The sequence below is a fragment of the Bradysia coprophila genome (assembly GCF_014529535.1).
Source record: "Bradysia coprophila strain Holo2 chromosome X unlocalized genomic scaffold, BU_Bcop_v1 contig_20, whole genome shotgun sequence".
Classification (NCBI taxonomy): Eukaryota; Metazoa; Arthropoda; class Insecta; order Diptera; family Sciaridae; genus Bradysia; species Bradysia coprophila.
This window is the reverse complement of record NW_023503307.1, coordinates 5,277,886-5,296,189: the sequence shown is the minus strand read 5'-3', so window position 1 is coordinate 5,296,189 and position 18,304 is coordinate 5,277,886. Positions and strand designations below refer to the sequence as shown.

The 18,304-nt window shown below is 34.1% G+C and overlaps 2 protein-coding genes across 13 annotated transcripts in view; one reads left to right on the top strand and one right to left on the bottom strand.

The window, feature by feature from the left end:
• The window catches only part of LOC119068541 (tyrosine-protein phosphatase 10D-like), a 52,021-nt gene that overhangs the window by 24,400 nt on the left and 9,317 nt on the right, over window positions 1-18,304 (bottom strand). The gene's annotated exons all lie outside the window — the stretch shown is intronic.
• On the top strand, window positions 6,623-9,962 carry LOC119068542 (kinesin-like protein NACK2). Its single transcript, XM_037172162.1, has 9 exons — window positions 6,623-6,883; window positions 6,956-7,078; window positions 7,214-7,328; window positions 7,388-7,601; window positions 7,664-7,959; window positions 8,024-8,353; window positions 8,516-8,744; window positions 8,815-9,302; window positions 9,432-9,962. The coding sequence occupies exons 1-9, from the start codon at window positions 6,754-6,756 to the stop codon at window positions 9,784-9,786; spliced, it is 2,280 nt and encodes a 759-aa protein (XP_037028057.1). The 5' UTR covers window positions 6,623-6,753; the 3' UTR covers window positions 9,787-9,962.

Here is an 18,304-nt window from a genome sequence, read left to right as displayed (position 1 = left end):
GTACCGGGTATCCAGTTAACTGAATTGTTGTGATACGAAATCCAATACAATTGGACAGAAATTGATTCCTCTCAATGAAAACTTCAATTATGAATGTAGGCAGTGCATTGCGCCAACTTAGTAGTTAGTTTACTAGTTACCTATGCAGAGAAGAGGGCAGTTAACTTCAATAAAATCTCGAAGGCTCAAAATACATTTAAATGTTTTATGATTTTTCGGTTTTTAAAACGACATTTGATTTGAATGTCTCTTGCCTTATCTGGATCACTAACAAATTCTACAGCAATTCGGGTCCTTAATGCTTAAATACCGTTCAGGCTCAATAAAAAAAATGTTTACAAAAATTGGAGGTAAAATCTATGAATTTAAGGGAAAGCTCAACTTAGCCGAAATTTTGATATAGTAAAAAGACTAAACCCGGGTACTCTCGATCATATTCACCTTGCACCACACTTAGAGGGCTGAAAGTGTTCATTGATGTAGAGATGACGAGACGAATTATTAAAATAAATCTCAAAAAGTTTTCCTAAATTTTCCTACCTTTTCCAACATTTTACAGAAATTTTCTACATTTTTTCAAATTTTCCCAAAAAGTTTTTTTTTATTAAGGAAAGTATGGGAAAATTGAAGAAAATGTTTTCCCAAAAATAGTCCCTGACTAAAGAGAAGGTGTGTCTTTTACCTTGGCAACAAAACTACAGCCATCATCATAACCAATTCGCAATGTATGAATTCTCGTTTTCAATCTGTAAAATATGTTTTCTTACATTCTTCCAATTTCCAATACAAAAGACATTATCATATCACCATCAACAACAGTCATCTATACACATTTCAATAAATGAAATTGAATAAATTGAAATGAATTCCACAATGTAATCATAATCCAACACAAATAATAACACCGAGAGAGTGTTCGGTATTTGTTCATGATGTATATACGCTATGTGGGTCTCGAAAACTATAACATAAAATCGTTTAAGTACTGTGCGTCTAAAAATAAATTGTCAAGTAGCTACACATTGTATATACGATGATGAGTAATAGCGCGCATTTCTTTTTTTATTATTTGTGAATTAAGATAGAAAGTAATCTAATTCAATGCATTCAGATAGTAAATTCCGTAGAAAAAGTTATCATTCATTTTTACGATAAAAAACGTTTCTTTTATTTAATTGCAAACCATCTGTATCCGCAAATGAATTTTTGGGCAAATTTAATTATTTTATGTAAAATGCATTTTTTCCATTACACAATATACACAAGCGCGAATATATTTTTAGCTAATTTTGTATACCAGAAGTGCTAAGTAAAGCGTAAATTTCCATTAACTTTACGTCTACCTAATGCTAAATATTTTATTATTATTGATGTGAAGTCGTTAAGATGTGTAAGACTTTATAATTGTGTTGATGCCGTAGAATCGTTGGAAACTGTTGGATTTTAAAAACTCGCAAAAACATAAAAAAAAATAATTTAAAAAAAAATCGAAAATTCTTTTCGAGTTTTATGCAGATGTATAATTTCCGTGGTGTACATAATCGACCGTTCTCTATTACTCGAGTTTAAGCACTTGATCCACGCTCAAAACGTTGAACTCCCAATTTAAATTTACAATTCATGATATTAAGCTATTCATTTTGCCAATTTAATTTGGACATACAGACAGAATGACGCGAGACACACAGAAACGACCCGCAATAATTATCATAATCGATTCGAATTGATTTAAAAAAAAAAACTTTTTTTGTGTGTTTATTTTTCTTTATTTAAAAACACACCGAAAATACACCGAAGATTGCGATAATTGCTGCTGACCGAGAACATCCGACCATAAAATCAATTCCGAAACGTTCATAAACGTAAAATAAATTAAGATATCAAATAACCAAAATTTATAGATGTAATCGATTGCAATATTACTGCCATTTAGTCCGGCAAAAATGTGCACACGGGGTTTTGCAGAAATTGAATATAATATTCAGTAAATGTGTATACATATATATACGTTTTGTACTATATTATGTAGACGAGAGAGCAACGCTAAATTCGACATTTATACATGAATGTAGAAACAATGTTAACGCATTATATACAAGACATACAATATATATATGTACGCTAAACACCATCATCTATATAGCGAAACCATGGTAACAAGCTCGCAGAGTTTCAAATTCATTGAGAGAAAAGTATTGTTGGAACTTTGTGTGTTCTGTGCAAGTTTAGTTTGGAAAATAAGGAAATCGATGATGGTGTTGTGTGTACGCCGTGAGTTATGAAATTTGAAGATGACTTTCTCCTACACACATATATATTTATATAGGAAATACAAATATTTGATTTTCGACATACAATAAAATCGTGAATATATTGAAAATTCACCGCAGAGATTGATTATCTCTCGCAATTGTCTATTTTGTCGTTTTTATTAAAATTTATTAAAATCGTCGTAGACATACACATACAGTTACTTGAAAGAACAGATAATTGATCGACCATGCTCGTTTGTGGTAATGAGTCGATCTAATTCAATGAAATCTTACAATTTTATGGTTTTATTAAATTAAAAAAAAATCTCTTCAGATTCAACAAGACCAAATTCTCAATTTGCACGGAACATAATTCATAACCAAAATCAACAGTTTGGTCAAAATTATGTAACCAATTAAAAGATAAAATCAGCCAATGAAGATTAAAATCAAAGTTTGCCAGCAGAGTTTCGTATACAAACAACAGCCCTCCAAATAAACTGTTCACATAAAATTTCGGTCAGTCATAGAGTTGGTCATAATGTTCTTGCGAATATGGATGCCTTGATTGATAAACATGATTATGTACAAAATGGTTTTGTAACATTAGAGGTGTAGAAAAGGCAAATAATATGCAAAATAATTAATCGCCCGATTATCCCTATCGCTTAGCATCATAACATTCCGGAACCGTATAATGGGGTAAGATTTTCATTCTTGAACAAACACATTTCTAGCACCACATTATGGGGAGCATACAATGTTTTACTACGAATCATGAACATAAATATAAAGTAAGTAAACGTTGTGAGTGGAGAGCGTATGTATACGGTTGAGAACGTGTTATAAAAAATTCAAATTTAAATTTCGTAACATTTTACTAACGGTGTGTACAACATAAATATATGTGTAGGTATCATAATATTAAAAACATTTTGTTTGCTTAAAATATTTGGTTCAAATGGTTTGGTATAATTTGGACGTAAATGAGATTTCAAATGCAATTAATGAAGTACAAACTTTCCGACGATACACACTTTCATCGGCATATATTTTTTTTCAACATCAGTCTCTTCAGCCTGTTGTATTACTTACGCGACACGAATTTTCAAAGCTTTCAACTTTCCGGTACTGCTGCGGGGGGTCTACACACATTTTCGAGAAAATTGTATTTCTATTCCACAATCCATATGTTTAATGTAAACATAAAATCGAACAGTAAGTACTACGGTCTCATATTACCATTTCACCCCTTTTGCAAGTAAAGACAATAAGTGCATACATAAAAGGTTGTGCACCAACTTGAGAACGTCATCCTACAGCACATACCAGCTGTGTAACACAATATCAGTTTCCAATCCACTAGCTGGAATCTAGTGGAAACTTAACTCCAAAAGGTCACCAAGCTACTAGCTCTTCTATAATAAAACAGTCAACACTATTTGTCTTAATGATTGACATAGTAATATGCATGTTTGTGTCTTGGTCGGTTTTTAGGCCTTTTCGTATGTTGTACACCGACCGAAGTGAGGACTGCATGCGAAAAAACAGAGAAATCGCCGAACAAGGCAGACATGCACTTGTTTCATGTAAGTGGACGGTCGAAAACCAGAGAGAAGCTCAGAAAAAACCCCGCTTTCGGCCCGACACATGAAAAGTCATCATGAATGCATTGAATCGTTGCATCCGAACGAAAAAAACGGCGTCTACTTGATGTGAAAACAAGAGAGTGCGAGGATGCATATCCTTCGAATGAATAAAATAGTAGGAAAAGAAAAAAAAATTTAATTTGGAAAAATGAATTTTCCGCAGACGTTCTATTATTTCAAATTCAACAAAACGAAAACTTTTTTTTTAAATTCACGATATCCTCAAACAGTAGAATGCACTATATGGAAAGGACTCTTGCTCGTAGACAATGTATGTACACACCAAGCTCCACTCAGACAAAAAACACTTAACACGTATGACATATGTTATTGCTAAGTTCTAGCATCTCACCACCTCATCCCTCTTCATAGAAATACGCCAGTGTGTATCATATATGTGTGTACGCTGTCGCACTACGAACAAAAAATATGACATATTCTGCACTTTCTATATGGAAAATTCACCACTTTTGTCTCCACGTATGATTTCCTTTATATTTAAATTTCAAAAAAAAAAGAAGCAGCAGAAATGATATTACGCCTGCTGCTGGTTTCCTCATATGTAAATAAAACATATCATATCAAAAGAAGACTTAAAACAAAAAACTGCGCTGCAGTCATTATTCGGTTGCATGTGAAGCTAATTTTGTTTTACCAAAATCAAGTGTAACCCTTCATTTGGTGCGTCTATACCATAAATGTAGCTATCACGGAAGTCTGAAAACACTCTTATGGTTTTTGTGCAGTATATTTTTCTGGTAGATACGGTCTTGAATGGAACAATTTTTATATTTTTGTGCAAAAAGTGTCTTGAGTTAAATTATGATTTATCGGATCTACCTCCAGTGGAGATGAACGTGAAAGGTATTCTATCTGTTTCTAGAACCTTTAAAACGAGTTTTATCGGCGATGACTTATGTAATATTAAAAGCGATAAAATGTAGATATATCTTAAAAGAAACGAATATTGTCGATTCCTATGAAATGAGACAGACTCCTAATGACATCAAATCTGCTAAAACATTTCTTAATGAAGTAGAAGATCCGTCGAGCCCGAATAAACAAATATACAAAAAAGTCGACGAAAAATTAGCTAAAAATCTAATTATAAAGCAAAAAAATTCGAATCGAACAGTAGAAGATATCCACTATTGAAATAAAAGAAGCAATGATGATTATACGGCGATACGCCTGTCATTCCATAAGGTTAATAAGACGAATTGTCACATAACAATTCTGAGATGTTAGCATAGAAAATTTACTTACACAGTGAGCTTAAGTTAATGAGTGTGTGTAAGAACCGTTGTCAATGTTACCCCGTTACTGCGCCAATAAAATCCAAGCCGAAGCATAATTTTTCCTGTATACTTGTTTCTTTGTCAAAAACAACATCCTGAATTCTGAATGTTCTCTTTTATACCATGGTTAAAATCAGTAATGCGTTCAGCACATAGAAGTGTAACAGATTTTATATATCTCTCGCATATATAGCCACATAAAGCACGGAACAGGTCAGGTCGAAACCTGCAGCTCATATTATCTGAATCTGATTAGAAAAGAACCACAATTGAACATGTTCTCCTGATATGAATTAACCTGAAATCTGAAGACCAATAAAAATTCATGTAAATTGTGTCAGGTTTCAAATCAAGACTTGCGTTATCTCCGTTCGAGATGGGAGTAAACGGATCGAGAACAGTTTTACAGTTCTAGTAGCATAATTAAATAATAAAAATTATCTGCCTGCCTAAATAATACTAAAATAATTATTGAAAAAACAACTTTGCAGCAATTTTGTATGAATGACAAACCTCAAACCTACGCAAAATGTGTAATGTGTTATCTTGCAGCTGATAGCGAAGCTTAATGCCACTGGAAATTCATAATTGGCAACTGTTTTATTACTTTGATTTCAAAGTAAATTTTATTTTGCCACCGAAACATTTTTGTTTGCACTTATTTTCAAATCCACTTGAAATGTCCCTTTAGAGTCATAATCCAGAACAACCAATCGTAATGTCAACAACATCTATAGTAATAACTTTCTACAGACCTACACAATAAACACATTTCACATTTGCATTTTTAATCATTCTTCAAAATTGATTTATCATTTTTTATGGTATTCACTTTGATTTATATTTGTCCGGAATTTGAATGAAACCTGGTAGCTGTTAAATATCGCAGCCTTTCAGACGGCTTCTTATCATTTGACATACCAATTTGTTGGGCTAATCTCTATGTGTGTGTGTGTGTGTGTATGTATTTAACCCTCTCGACAATCTCTTCAATTACGCAAATCAAAGCATCCTAAAACACCAGACAGTGAACCAAATTTTTATCTCCAGGATGTTCTATTCAAACTAATTTATTAAATCTACTTGAGCATGGCCTCTGAAGTTCTAAGTATACCGCACTTCGGGTCGGGCTATAATGTATAGCTTGTCAAAATAATAATTTGGAAACACTAATGTAATGTATGTCCTATATTTCTAGAAGAGTATTCTCTCAAAAATGGAAACAAATTAGTTCCATCAACAATTTTTCTAAGTTTCCGTAATTTGTTACTTCGTTTAACACATTAACACAATATCTTTTGCATCAACAGTTGTAACATACTTTTCATTAAATTACAGCTCATCGCATCTTTTTGTCATCGCTTTCGATTGCAGACGGCATAGGACGGACTGACATGAATTGATGTTTCATTGTTTGGTTATTTTACATCAATTTTTCTATGACACCACTAACAAAAACATTGTCCGCTCTTTTATAAGTTTCAAAAGCATTTATTGACTGCATGATTGTTGGAAACAAAGCTTTTTTCGAGCACTAAAAACGTTGAAAAAGAAATGCCCAACAACGTGAAAATTGTTGTTAAATTACGGCCGAGATCGGGTAAGGAAGTTCTTGCGAATCTAAGAGAACAATGGACCATTGTTGGCAATTCGTTAAGATGTTCAACGAAATCGTTTAAGTTTGGTAACATCAATGAATTGGACAAGGAGATTTATTTCTAAGAAGATCATTTTTTTCTATTTTATTTCCCGGCAGACTACATATTGAGCTCTTCATCCACGAACACTGATGTGTTCGTTGGAGTCATCGAACCCATGGTAGAATCGTTTAAAAATGGATTCAACGCGACCATATTCACGTACGGTGAAAAGGCGTCGGGTGAGTGAAATATGTCTATATGGTTCTGGATTAGTCATCGTTTCAATTAGTGATGTAGAACTGAAATTTGAAGCTACCTCATTCTTTCCCCCTTTCTTCACCACCAATTACCTATCGAAGTTTTTGTTATTTTAGGCAAAACGTATACCATGGATGGAACAAATGAGGATCCTGGAATAAAGATTCTGGCTGTTGAACATTTATTCAGAGGAAACCAATCAGGAACCAAACGCCGTCAGTTCATTATACGGTAGGGATTCTACTGTTCTACTGTTTAAGTCTGGAGAATGAACTTGCGCTCTTGTTTAGGGCCGGTTACGTGGAAATTTATAACGAAATGATTTATGATCTGCTGAATCGTCGTCAAAATGTCCACTTCGATTCTAATAGCAGAAAAATGTCGAACACAGAGGTGATCGTTAAAGACCGATGGACACTTCTTAAACTTCTGCAGAAAGGAAACAATGCCAAAACTCCGAAAACCGGGAATACACGTTCGACCAGCCATACAATACTTCAAATTGTAGGTCAATATGGTTTGTTTCAACGTACGTCGGTAATGTCTTCTCTTCGTTTTCGTGATAGATTATCGAGTCACAAAATGAAGAAAATGGGACATTTCATGTCAGTTATTTGAATCTTGTTGATCTGGACCGATCAGAAGGAGCTCAAGTTAAAGATGAATGTGGCACATGTGTCGATAAAAGCCTGGAATATTTCAGTGAAGCAATTACCGCCCTTGGCAATGGTGAAAAATTTCGACAATTTTCAAAGTCCAAATTGACTCGAATACTGAAGACAACATTAAGTGGACAAGCTAACATTGCAATAATTTGCAACATTAATCCAACCGTATTGAAGCAAACAATAAGCACTCTCAAGTGAGTTTCATTTTAGTAATCTAGAAAGCTCACTTAAAACCATTCCCGTTTCCAATTATTTCAGTTTCGCTGAAGAAGCCCAAAAAGCTACAACGTGGGCAAAATGCAACAAAGTCCAATCTGACGATCTGATAATAAAAAAGGTGAATGACGAACTGATGAAGATCGCAACACATCCCCCGAGTGACTCCACGAAACTCGACGAAAAGTTAGCTGAACTGCAATCCATCATTTTAATGGGAAAGGATATGCAACCCAAGCGCCGCAGTACTATCAAACGAAACGCAACGGAAGTTTTGAAGGTTCGTCCCTTTTTCGTTGATGAGGGCTGGAACCGAGATAAGAAATATCAAATCGGTGAAATGGATGGTAGATGCGTAGATTCGCAGTCAAGGTAAATGGTTCCACTCTTTCTCTCTCTCCATTCTGCGCTAAGTAAATCGGGCTGCACATGATTTTTTTCGCCATCACCTTACCTAGACCCTAATCCGACATCACATATCACTCCCCAAACTGGAAACGAGGATTATTCGTCAAGTTACTAATATATTTTCAGAGCTCAACGCAAATGCATGGCCTTCAAATGGTCCGACTACTATTTGGAACGTGTAGGGTTCGAGATAAACGGAAAGATGCGACGCAATTTGAAATATGGCAAAAACCTGATCGGTCGTTCTGATGTGGACGACGACATTGACATTTGCGTTGGTTCGTTGGAATGTTCTCGAAAGCACTGCACCATTACGGTGGCAGACGATGACTCTGTTTCGCTCACCGATCTAAATGTAAGATCTTACTACCTTCGAAATCGATCTGACAACTGAGGCAAACATTGCGTTCTTTCTCCATTTCTAGTCATCGAACGGAACCACCATAAATGGAGTCATAAACAAAGGACAAACGGTTAATATTCGTGAAGGCGATGTGATTGGTATAGTGACCAAGGGCAGCAGCTCACTTTCGTTTTTTATTGGAAACTTCGATTGCACGGTCTATCGACTACGTATGTTTGCCACAGAAACTATGCAAACATACGATCTGAACGACGATAGTACCGCAGTTGTTATAAGCGATGACGACGCTGACTATGACGGAACGTCATATCTTCCGGTGAAAATGGAAGTTGATTTACCACCGCCTTCCGTATTTATTGAAGTGCAAACTTCCACTGAAGAGTGTACGGTAACCGAAGAGTCTACGGTAAACCAGTGTGCGGAAAAAATTCAGTCATTCGAAGATATTGCACCAAATTCAGGTGATTTGTTAACGGATGCGGACTTTCCGAGTTGCAGTCTGATCGTGGATGATACAATTCCATTTGATGATCTGGGCGATATTATTGGGTAAGTGCAACAATTCGTTTTCAATGTCTGAAGGATCTTACCACCCAATGTCGATCGAATTTTATGCTTCATTATCGTTGAAAACTTAGTCTCTGATTTTCATGAATGTCCTCTCTGCATTTATTCTAGGTCACACATAGCGGAAGTGGAAACCTCAAATTTGGGCAATTTGGCTCGGGAATTGGACATGCTGGCAAATGTCCAAATGGAAAATGCCAGACTGGCACAAAAATTTGAGGAAATAAATCGGGACTACGAGAAGAACAAAAAATTGTTTGCCGAAGAGCGTGGAGTCGCTCAATTGAAAATGGTTGCAATGGCTGAAGAGAAATCGAGATTGACGGCAGAGACTAAATGGCTTCAGATGAAGCTAACTGCAATAACCGAAGAAAAGAATGCTCTGCAAGCCGAAAATTCAAAACTGCGAGCAATTCAAAACGAACTGCATGATTACTACAAAGAACAATTAAACAAAAAAGCATGAATTTAATCAATCAATATATCATATTGCACGACTTTTTTTTTGAAAAGTGATATTTTGTATCATTTTAGATTTAGAACTTGAATTAAGTCTTATTGCCTGACATTAATATTTTTGATTTGTGTATTTTTTATCATTTTATATTAAAATGAAGTAAATCGGTAAAAAGATCTCGTTGATTTTTCGTATAAAACGTTGTATACTACCAGTGCCACATTTATACAAGAGCAACTATCCCTTGTTCTGCAAAACTGTGCTGTCCCATTTTGTCAGATTTCCCCAAAAATGAAATTTTTCCCCCAGTGTCCACTGGAAATTTGGGCGATTCCTGAAGGACCTTTTGCATTTTTATGTGTAACAGGATCTTTTTCGAATTTTACGGCCCTTATCCCAATTTCCCCGAAGATCCAGTCCGGCACTATTTCCCCCCTGAAAATGACATTCACTTTTAGCAAACAGTCAAAGTTACATTACGAACGAACTTCTACTTGAAAACTTTGTTTTCAGTAGATTACCTGTCGGACAAGTGTTGATGGCGACTTAAATAATCACACGAAAATTCGTTTTCATAATTTGCTCTGAAGAAATCTCAGACAACTTTCTCAAAAACGATACCTTTATTATTGACAAAAAAAATGGTGTTGCTTGAAATTAATACTTCGAATTATGTGACCGACTCAACATAATTAACTTGTGAGAATGTTGTTCAGAGATACTCAGAATTTTGAGGATGAGAGGACATACATTTTTCGTTCATGTGAGATATTATAGTTCCACCGATGGTCTGCAATGGCACAATGGCACATCTCTTTAAAAAAAAAAAAAACAAGAAGCATGCTTTTTATAACGTACATTACGGTCTTGTTTATACTGTATGGACGAGTGTAATAGTCAAACACTACACTATTCAAATGCGATGTATGTAATTTTAAAAGTTTTTTATTTATATATTCCCTCTGGAAAATTCTCTCTATTTTCTTTTTACATAGCCACACCAGTAAAAGATATATATATATACAAAAAAAAATGTTTACAAGCCATTGCCATAACCAAACGGTGTGTACAGCACATGTTGTGTCGAGTTAAATTGTAGCATTAATTTTTAAATGATTTTTGAACTAGCTACCGAGTATATTTCCCATAAAAATTCTATTTGAAATCATAAAAACAGGAGTTCATGATAATGTTGCAGAAGAAATTTTCATTTCTCAGCACGGTCTAGAGCATAGAAAACGTTGCATAGATTGATGTTTACTCTGTTTTTGCTTTTGAATGAACACATCGTGTGCTATTCTTCTAGTTTCAACTAGTTTCATAACAGACCCTTAGGTCAATGGCAGCGGAACTGTCTGTAGATCTTTGTCACGTTGAATATTTGATACGGTAAATTGAAATGATTCAGCAACAATTTGGATAAATCGATCGTACTATTTTCAATAGAAGTCTGAGAGCTTGGAGGAAGGTACTGTAGTGGTGAGACCTTTTCTGTACAATTTTCATTCGATTTTAAATGAAACGTCTGAATTGCAATTGACTGGACAACTGTTTACACTTCCGATTTAGAATGAATAATTTTAATCACATTAACTATTTACAATGAACGTACATCTTCTTCTTCAGATTGTAACGTAATACCTCATATAAATACATAAATTGTTCTCATCAAATTTCATCTGCTAATAAAATTGACAAATTACGTTTCATGTCTGAATAGGTACAATAATTTCACGGACATTTAAATACATTTGTTGAAATGGAATTCTGTACAGGTGATAGTACAACCTGTCCAATAATTAGATTTTCTTTGAAATAATTCAAATTTGTACCATGACTGATGATATACAGATCTCATCGTATTACTTGTGGCCTAAGTTTTGCCGATTTAGCTCGCTACATTAAAATACTCTAGGATATGATGTAATTATTTCACAGACGGTAAGCCTGTCATCAGTATAATTTTCTCCTTCTAACGTTGAAACCGGTACGTTGCGTTGGCCTTCCGCAACAATTAGAAATTATATTGCATGGGTACTGCTGTAATCTACTATTAATTCATGTACTTTCAGAAGGTTGATACAAAATCTTCTACTTCAGTGGTTTTATCAACCATTCAGTCGGATAGACAAATATCAATTCATAGTATATGATGTCGATGATAGATGGCTATTATGTGAAAGGTTAGGTCTACGAAGAATTTCATTAGCTACAATAACCAACTATAACTAACAGTTGAAAGACATGGACGAAAACAACCAAATACTGATACCTGGCTGTAATACTGCCATTGAATTGTCTTTTCTTTTGTTAGTTCTAGCCAATAATAGAGGGCTCGTATTTCAGTAGGTAGTATTTAGTAGTTTTACCCTATATGCATACGGTCCACAAAGGTGTGTTGGTCTGTGAAACATGGTTTACTACAATAGTTTGTATTGTATTGATAAAGTAGAAAAAAATGAATTTGAATCAATAATTTAACGTTCCGAGTATTTTTTTCATCTGAAACGAATTCACACATATTAATGTCACATGCTTCCCAATGACATAATACACTCCAATGTATACCGATGTATACAACTGTGTAGTGTATTATTATTATTATATTTATTATTTATACTGACAAATCACGTATTTACGCCGTAAACTGTAGGTATTAAATGCACTTCCGATAACGATTATCTCTAATTTTTATTGTATCAAATACACGTTTCAAATGGCTCAGTATATTTTGTATGATTTTGGTAAGGTCGGATCATGCTTCAATTGGTGACAAAGAAAAAAAAATGTTGAAAATTTTCAAACTATTCGTCACTAATCACACCGCAACTTGTAGCTGTAAATAATATGACGACAAACTAGTTCCTGAACCGATCAGATTGTATTTACATGCATGCAGGTGCGCCGGTTTTGTTAGTAGATATCCAACAGAGATTCAGAATTTTATCGTCAAGCAAAAAAATAAATAAATCGTAACCGGTAGCAAGATGTTGTTGTACGTTATGAGTTCAATTATGAGTCTTAACGTTAAAACACTGGCTCTCATTTAAATTGGCCGCCTGATTGGCCGCCATGTAAAGCGTATGGTCTAGATTCAAAATGAAGGACAGTGCGTTGTTGAGTCAATTCAATTCAATTCATCAAAACGATTCACCCCTGTATTATGCCAGACTGAAGAGTGGTATGAATGGAAATAAAAAGTTTGTAAAAAGGATTTCACATTTTCTATAAATATAAAGTGGTGTCGTGTTCCCTAAACTATTGTATAATCTTCAGACGTATCAACGGTATACATTATATATCTATTGCTGGGATTAATAGATTTTAAAGTTCGTAAATTCAATTCTCTCGCACAGATTACAATACACATGTAAACAGACTAAACATTCATAAATCTCATTATCTTGTAGTGGAAGCCACATATGTGAAAAAGTTATTTCAATCTGTTTTCGATTGCAGTTGTTCAACTTCCTGTCTAAGCGTCAATGTTTTCTACTACAATTTTTCGTACAACTAGTTTCTTCCATTATTTTTTTTTTCTTTTTCTGTCTCTCAATTTCATTTCGGAATTTCTTTTCACATATTTTCTTCTTCTTTAATTTGGTCTAAACTGCATGCGTTTGGATAAAATATATTTTCCCGGCATGTGCATCTTTACATACATGTATATCTGCTACATGTTACGACACACCTATCATATCATGTTTACAACGAAAGTAACGAATTCGATATATATTTATATTTAATCAATTCGTTAAAATATTGGAGAAAAAAAATGTTCGGATTGGTTGGCATGGTAACTGCCTGAACGATAAATAGGCAGTTTGCTCTGTAACAAATGGTGTAGACCTTTGTCCGGCAGAATAATGATGTATAGTTTGGGTAATCATCTTTGGCAAGTGTAATTGGCATTCAATTTAGAAAAATTGATCACATCCAACCGTGACATAGGTAGATCAGAAGGGTCATGACCTTTCTTTAAAAAAAATAATCTACTAACAGAAAGGTGTGTCCGTTGCTTGGACAATGGAAAAAACCCATTAAAAATTCCATTTATTACGTGAAACGACCTAATAATGAGGACAACATCTACCTGCAAGTGAGTTAATATAATCTCTAACAATATTTATGTTTCACACTTTAACATACAATCACCACCACGAACAACAACAACAACATCAACAACACCAACAACAACAACGGAATCTGCGACTTAAAATTCAATTCAATAGCAACATAACTTTTGTTAAACATATCTTTTCAATATCCTAAAACATAATACAGAGGGGAAAAATTACGACCAAATTACCCTTGAAGTGAAATAAAATATGTCTAAAACCACCTGACATTTTCGGAAAGCAGACAATATATTCCTCAGGTTATGTGTGTTTGGCAACGAAAATATTGGGGATGATATATACTCATAAAGTATGGATTGTTTTGTAGGCGAACGCCGTACGCCGAATGATAAAAACTATCCCTTCGACAAAAATAAATAAATAAAAACTCAAAGAAGGAATTTTCCAGTCTTATTACATTTTGGATTTCATAAACATGTGATGCATGAAGGAGGGGATGTTATATAATGTGGTCATTGCTTTTTTATGTTATATTATTTTTGAAGGACTTTAAGAAAACAAGGCGTGAATTGGAGGGTAGGAAACATGCGGTGTTATCTGTAGAGTATGAATAAACAATGAAAACTTTTTTTTCTGCCCTGTCAAAACTTTTTCAATTTAAGATGCAGTGAATGGCATTGACAACGTATTAATCACCATCAACACTTGCATGATATTTTTATGAAGGATAAATGCGAATGGGGTTGTCTCAATTGGAAAGCCAAATAGCACTTCATTCAAATCAATCAATCGTATTGAAAATAAAAACCGAGATAGATAACCAACAAGGATCTCACTATAGTTGATACAAATCAAGGTCCTACAGTAGTGGATCAATTTATATTGACGTTAGCGATCAACAATGACTTAGAGAGTAAAAACGACAATAAATATTAGGCCTTCCCGAGTGAAAATTGTGAACGGTGCAATAATGACATACACATCCACAAGGAGTAGGATATCAAACTGAGACAGGCTGTGTTGTAATTAAATAGGAACGATGTTAGCACAGGAGGAGTCATCAAAAATCCAGAAAAATGTTTGAACATCATTATTGTACGTCCTTAAATAAACGACCTTACTATCACGAACACCTAAAAGTGCGGCTGTGTTATCAATCTCTTTTTGTAATTAGTCCACTTTGTTCCACACATTCACATTGTATCTCATGTGTACAAGATATGAATGTGTGGAACAAAGTGGACTAATTAAAATAAAAGATTGATAACACGGCGGCACTTGTAGGTGTTCATAACGCAACGTTTTTCGATATCAGTTCTCGGTATCCGCAATCGAAATCTTTCAAAATTATTGACGTTGAAATTGCACTAAAAATTCGTAAGAAAAATCTTCAGATGAGAAGAAAGAAATCCTTAAAAATCGTTTGTTCTAGGAACCTGTGTACGTATAATGAGCTTAGCAACTTGAGTTGTCTTACGTTGCTACGTCTATCGATCGGAAGAACATACCCGTACTTTGAGATCTCTACCTTAGTTGATTATTACACTCTCCTAATTACCGACATAAGATCTTCTCTAATGAAATTGATTAACCAAAAACCACGGCCAATCAATTTGTGTATATAGCGAGTTCAGTTCACTAAAACTTCTTGTTACGGTCAAATTTATCGACAACGACTGGACACTACTCGTCCAAATAAAAACGGCAAACAAGAAAAACCAGTAAACTTATCGAATGTCTGCTTTGTGTTTAAACTTTCAACTTATTGATTTTGAAATAACACGTATTTGCTAAACGATAGACTGCTGTTTTGAATAGAAATTGGATTGGAGGAGCGTGTGTAAGTATAATGCACAGTCTAACAACACTTATAACACAGGCAATGTAGATAATCCAAGCAAAAAAAAAATGAAAAAATGAAAACAAATTAGAAAGAAGAAAAAAAAATACGTGAAATTCATCTCGATTCGACGTGGATTTTTCGTTTCATGTTTGCAACAGTGTAAATTCATCATTGAAAATTTTTCAGCACACGGTTCAGTGTTTGCGAAAAAAATAAAATATTGAAAATATTGTGTCGTGATAAAAGTTTCTAATCTTGCGTTGAATGTGTAACGCAACTATATACAACTCATGTGTATTATCTTCTCTGCGCCAGATAGAACAATTTTAGAATATTAAATGGATTACGTATAAAATAGAAATAAGTGTATGCGGAGCGAAAGGAGGTGTGTTCTGCTGTATTGTTTAAAGAATTTCTTCGACACTTTGTTTTTATAAAATATTTGAGAAATTCGCTGTTGAATACCGAATGACTGTAATACACTTGGGGTGTATTTAAATTTAGATTTTGCATTTTATTTGAAATGCATTGGTATGAGGATGAATCCAATCCATTAGCTGTTTGAGTTGCTTCGATGAACTTGTACAATTTCTGAAATGTGACGGAATGTGAAAACAGTAGACCGATGGTTAAATTTAAAAATTCTAAATGATATTTTTGGTTGAAAATGCCAGCTATGCAGCAAAACTAACAAAACTCTATCGCCAATCAAACATAAATTTTAGATGATGTTGAGATCGCCTGATTAAGGGGCGGTTCAAATAGTTCACACGTAGTAAAACGTTGTTTTTTGAGTCCTTCTTGTGCGCTTTCGCACGTTTGTCGAAAATTCAAATTAGGATTTAAAAAATCATCAGCAAACGCTGAAGTTACTGAAATGTTATCGAAAGGAGTAGTTCTTGACGAATCATTTTGCCTTTCGGTTTAAAACAGGTCGTGTGAACGTGAAACCTAAATCATTTTCGTACAAAAATCACATTGAGTTGGAGTGATAGGAACTGTAGCTCATATGTTTCAGCCTATGTACAACACTTTTCTTTAATATTTTATATAAAATAACATTTTTAACGGAACAATATGCTCTAAAGGTATATCTGGGAATATCATAGATTATTATCTATATACATCTTGTCTAGATGCACAACACGACGGATCAAATTATGTGTGGTGTGTAGAACTATGCATATAAACGTCTTCAATTTAAAACTTTTTCTCTTTCACCAACGTGTATTACACGAACAAAGAAGAAAACTTTCTGTGACAAGATTATTCGTAGCATATTGTTCACAAAAATTTTTTTTAAAGATTCCTTTTAACTTGATTCCAAAACTTCAAACTTAAAGTGTATTTGCTACTGCTACTGTTTGTTATAATGGATTATAGAACAATGCGAATGTTTCTACCAGAAGAAGACATCTACAAAAAATCAGAATAATCAATTTCAGATTTCAACGAACAAACTGGATACTGTTTTTTTCCATTATAGAAGTATGTAAATACGTTCAGTACGTATAAGAGGCCATGTTACTTCAATGGTGACATCCTAGATTTATTGTAGTACGCACTAAAGTGAATTGCTGTGCGAATAAATTCCGAGAGAAGTGATTAAATTTCTCATTATGTACGTTGACACTCGTGGAATAGTGAAAACCGACATATTTTATGATTTAGGTTGAGTTACCGTGGTCTGTAATTTTTTTAGTCTAAAGCTACGTCTACAATCAGTCGTGAAATGAAAATTTTGACAGAAAATGCATGGACCGTCTGTCGTTATTTTACTGTTAGCGAAAAAGTGATAGACACTTTTTACATTTTCTGTCAAAATTTCTGACTGTATAAAGTATATTGAGCTGAACAAATGAAAACCTAGATTTAAGTAAAACATTAATTTGTCAACCGAAATTTATGTGGAGTTAAACACAATCCAAAACAAATTCTAAATCAGGTCGGTTCTTGATTTTACGCAGGCGTAAATTCGTTTTTTCTTAGTAGAAGTGTTAGGAATCCTAACTTAGGATACTTAGTCAGTGGAATTAGTTATCAGATACCTTCCCATAACTACGTCGCTGTGATCCTAACAGCTGAAGCTTTGAAAGTATGCTCTTACAGTTGTAAGCTATTACATGCTTAGTATACTACGATTGGATTTGCATTTCTAAAGAATGTTCTTCCAAATCAAGTTAAAGAGCGTCTCATATAAAATAACGTCGCCCATAACAATGTATGATAAACAATTGCTGCAAATGTGTTCCTTATTGTTGTTGGCAGTGACAAGAATAACAAATTCACACAAGCTATGGGCGATTTCGTCATAAATACTCAATATTTTCATATCTCTATTATGCCATAGTTTGACTCGAATGACTTCACAGCTCCACATCCAATTTGTAATGCATTGTGTTGCCGGAATGTAATTCTAATCTATTGTTTCTAAAATTTAGTGATATCATGTAGTAAGTATGTATTTATAAACAGCAAGAGTAATATTGTTTGGATTTGTAAAAAAAAAATGTTAACTTTGCCAAGGCGTTAATAGAATGTAGCAAAGTCTTTGTTAGCGATTAATCGCTAGTAAAACACTGACCGTCGAATGGATTGAAAATAA

Excerpts from the sequence above, each read along its gene's own strand:
- LOC119068542 (XM_037172162.1), top strand. The coding sequence starts at position 6,754 with ATGCCCAACAACGTGAAAATTGTTGTTAAATTACGGCCGAGATCGGGT. Across the intron at positions 7,602-7,663 it reads GCCATACAATACTTCAAATT|ATTATCGAGTCACAAAATGA; the intron begins GTAGGTCAATAT and ends TTTTCGTGATAG. Across the intron at positions 8,745-8,814 it reads TTTCGCTCACCGATCTAAAT|TCATCGAACGGAACCACCAT; the intron begins GTAAGATCTTAC and ends CTCCATTTCTAG.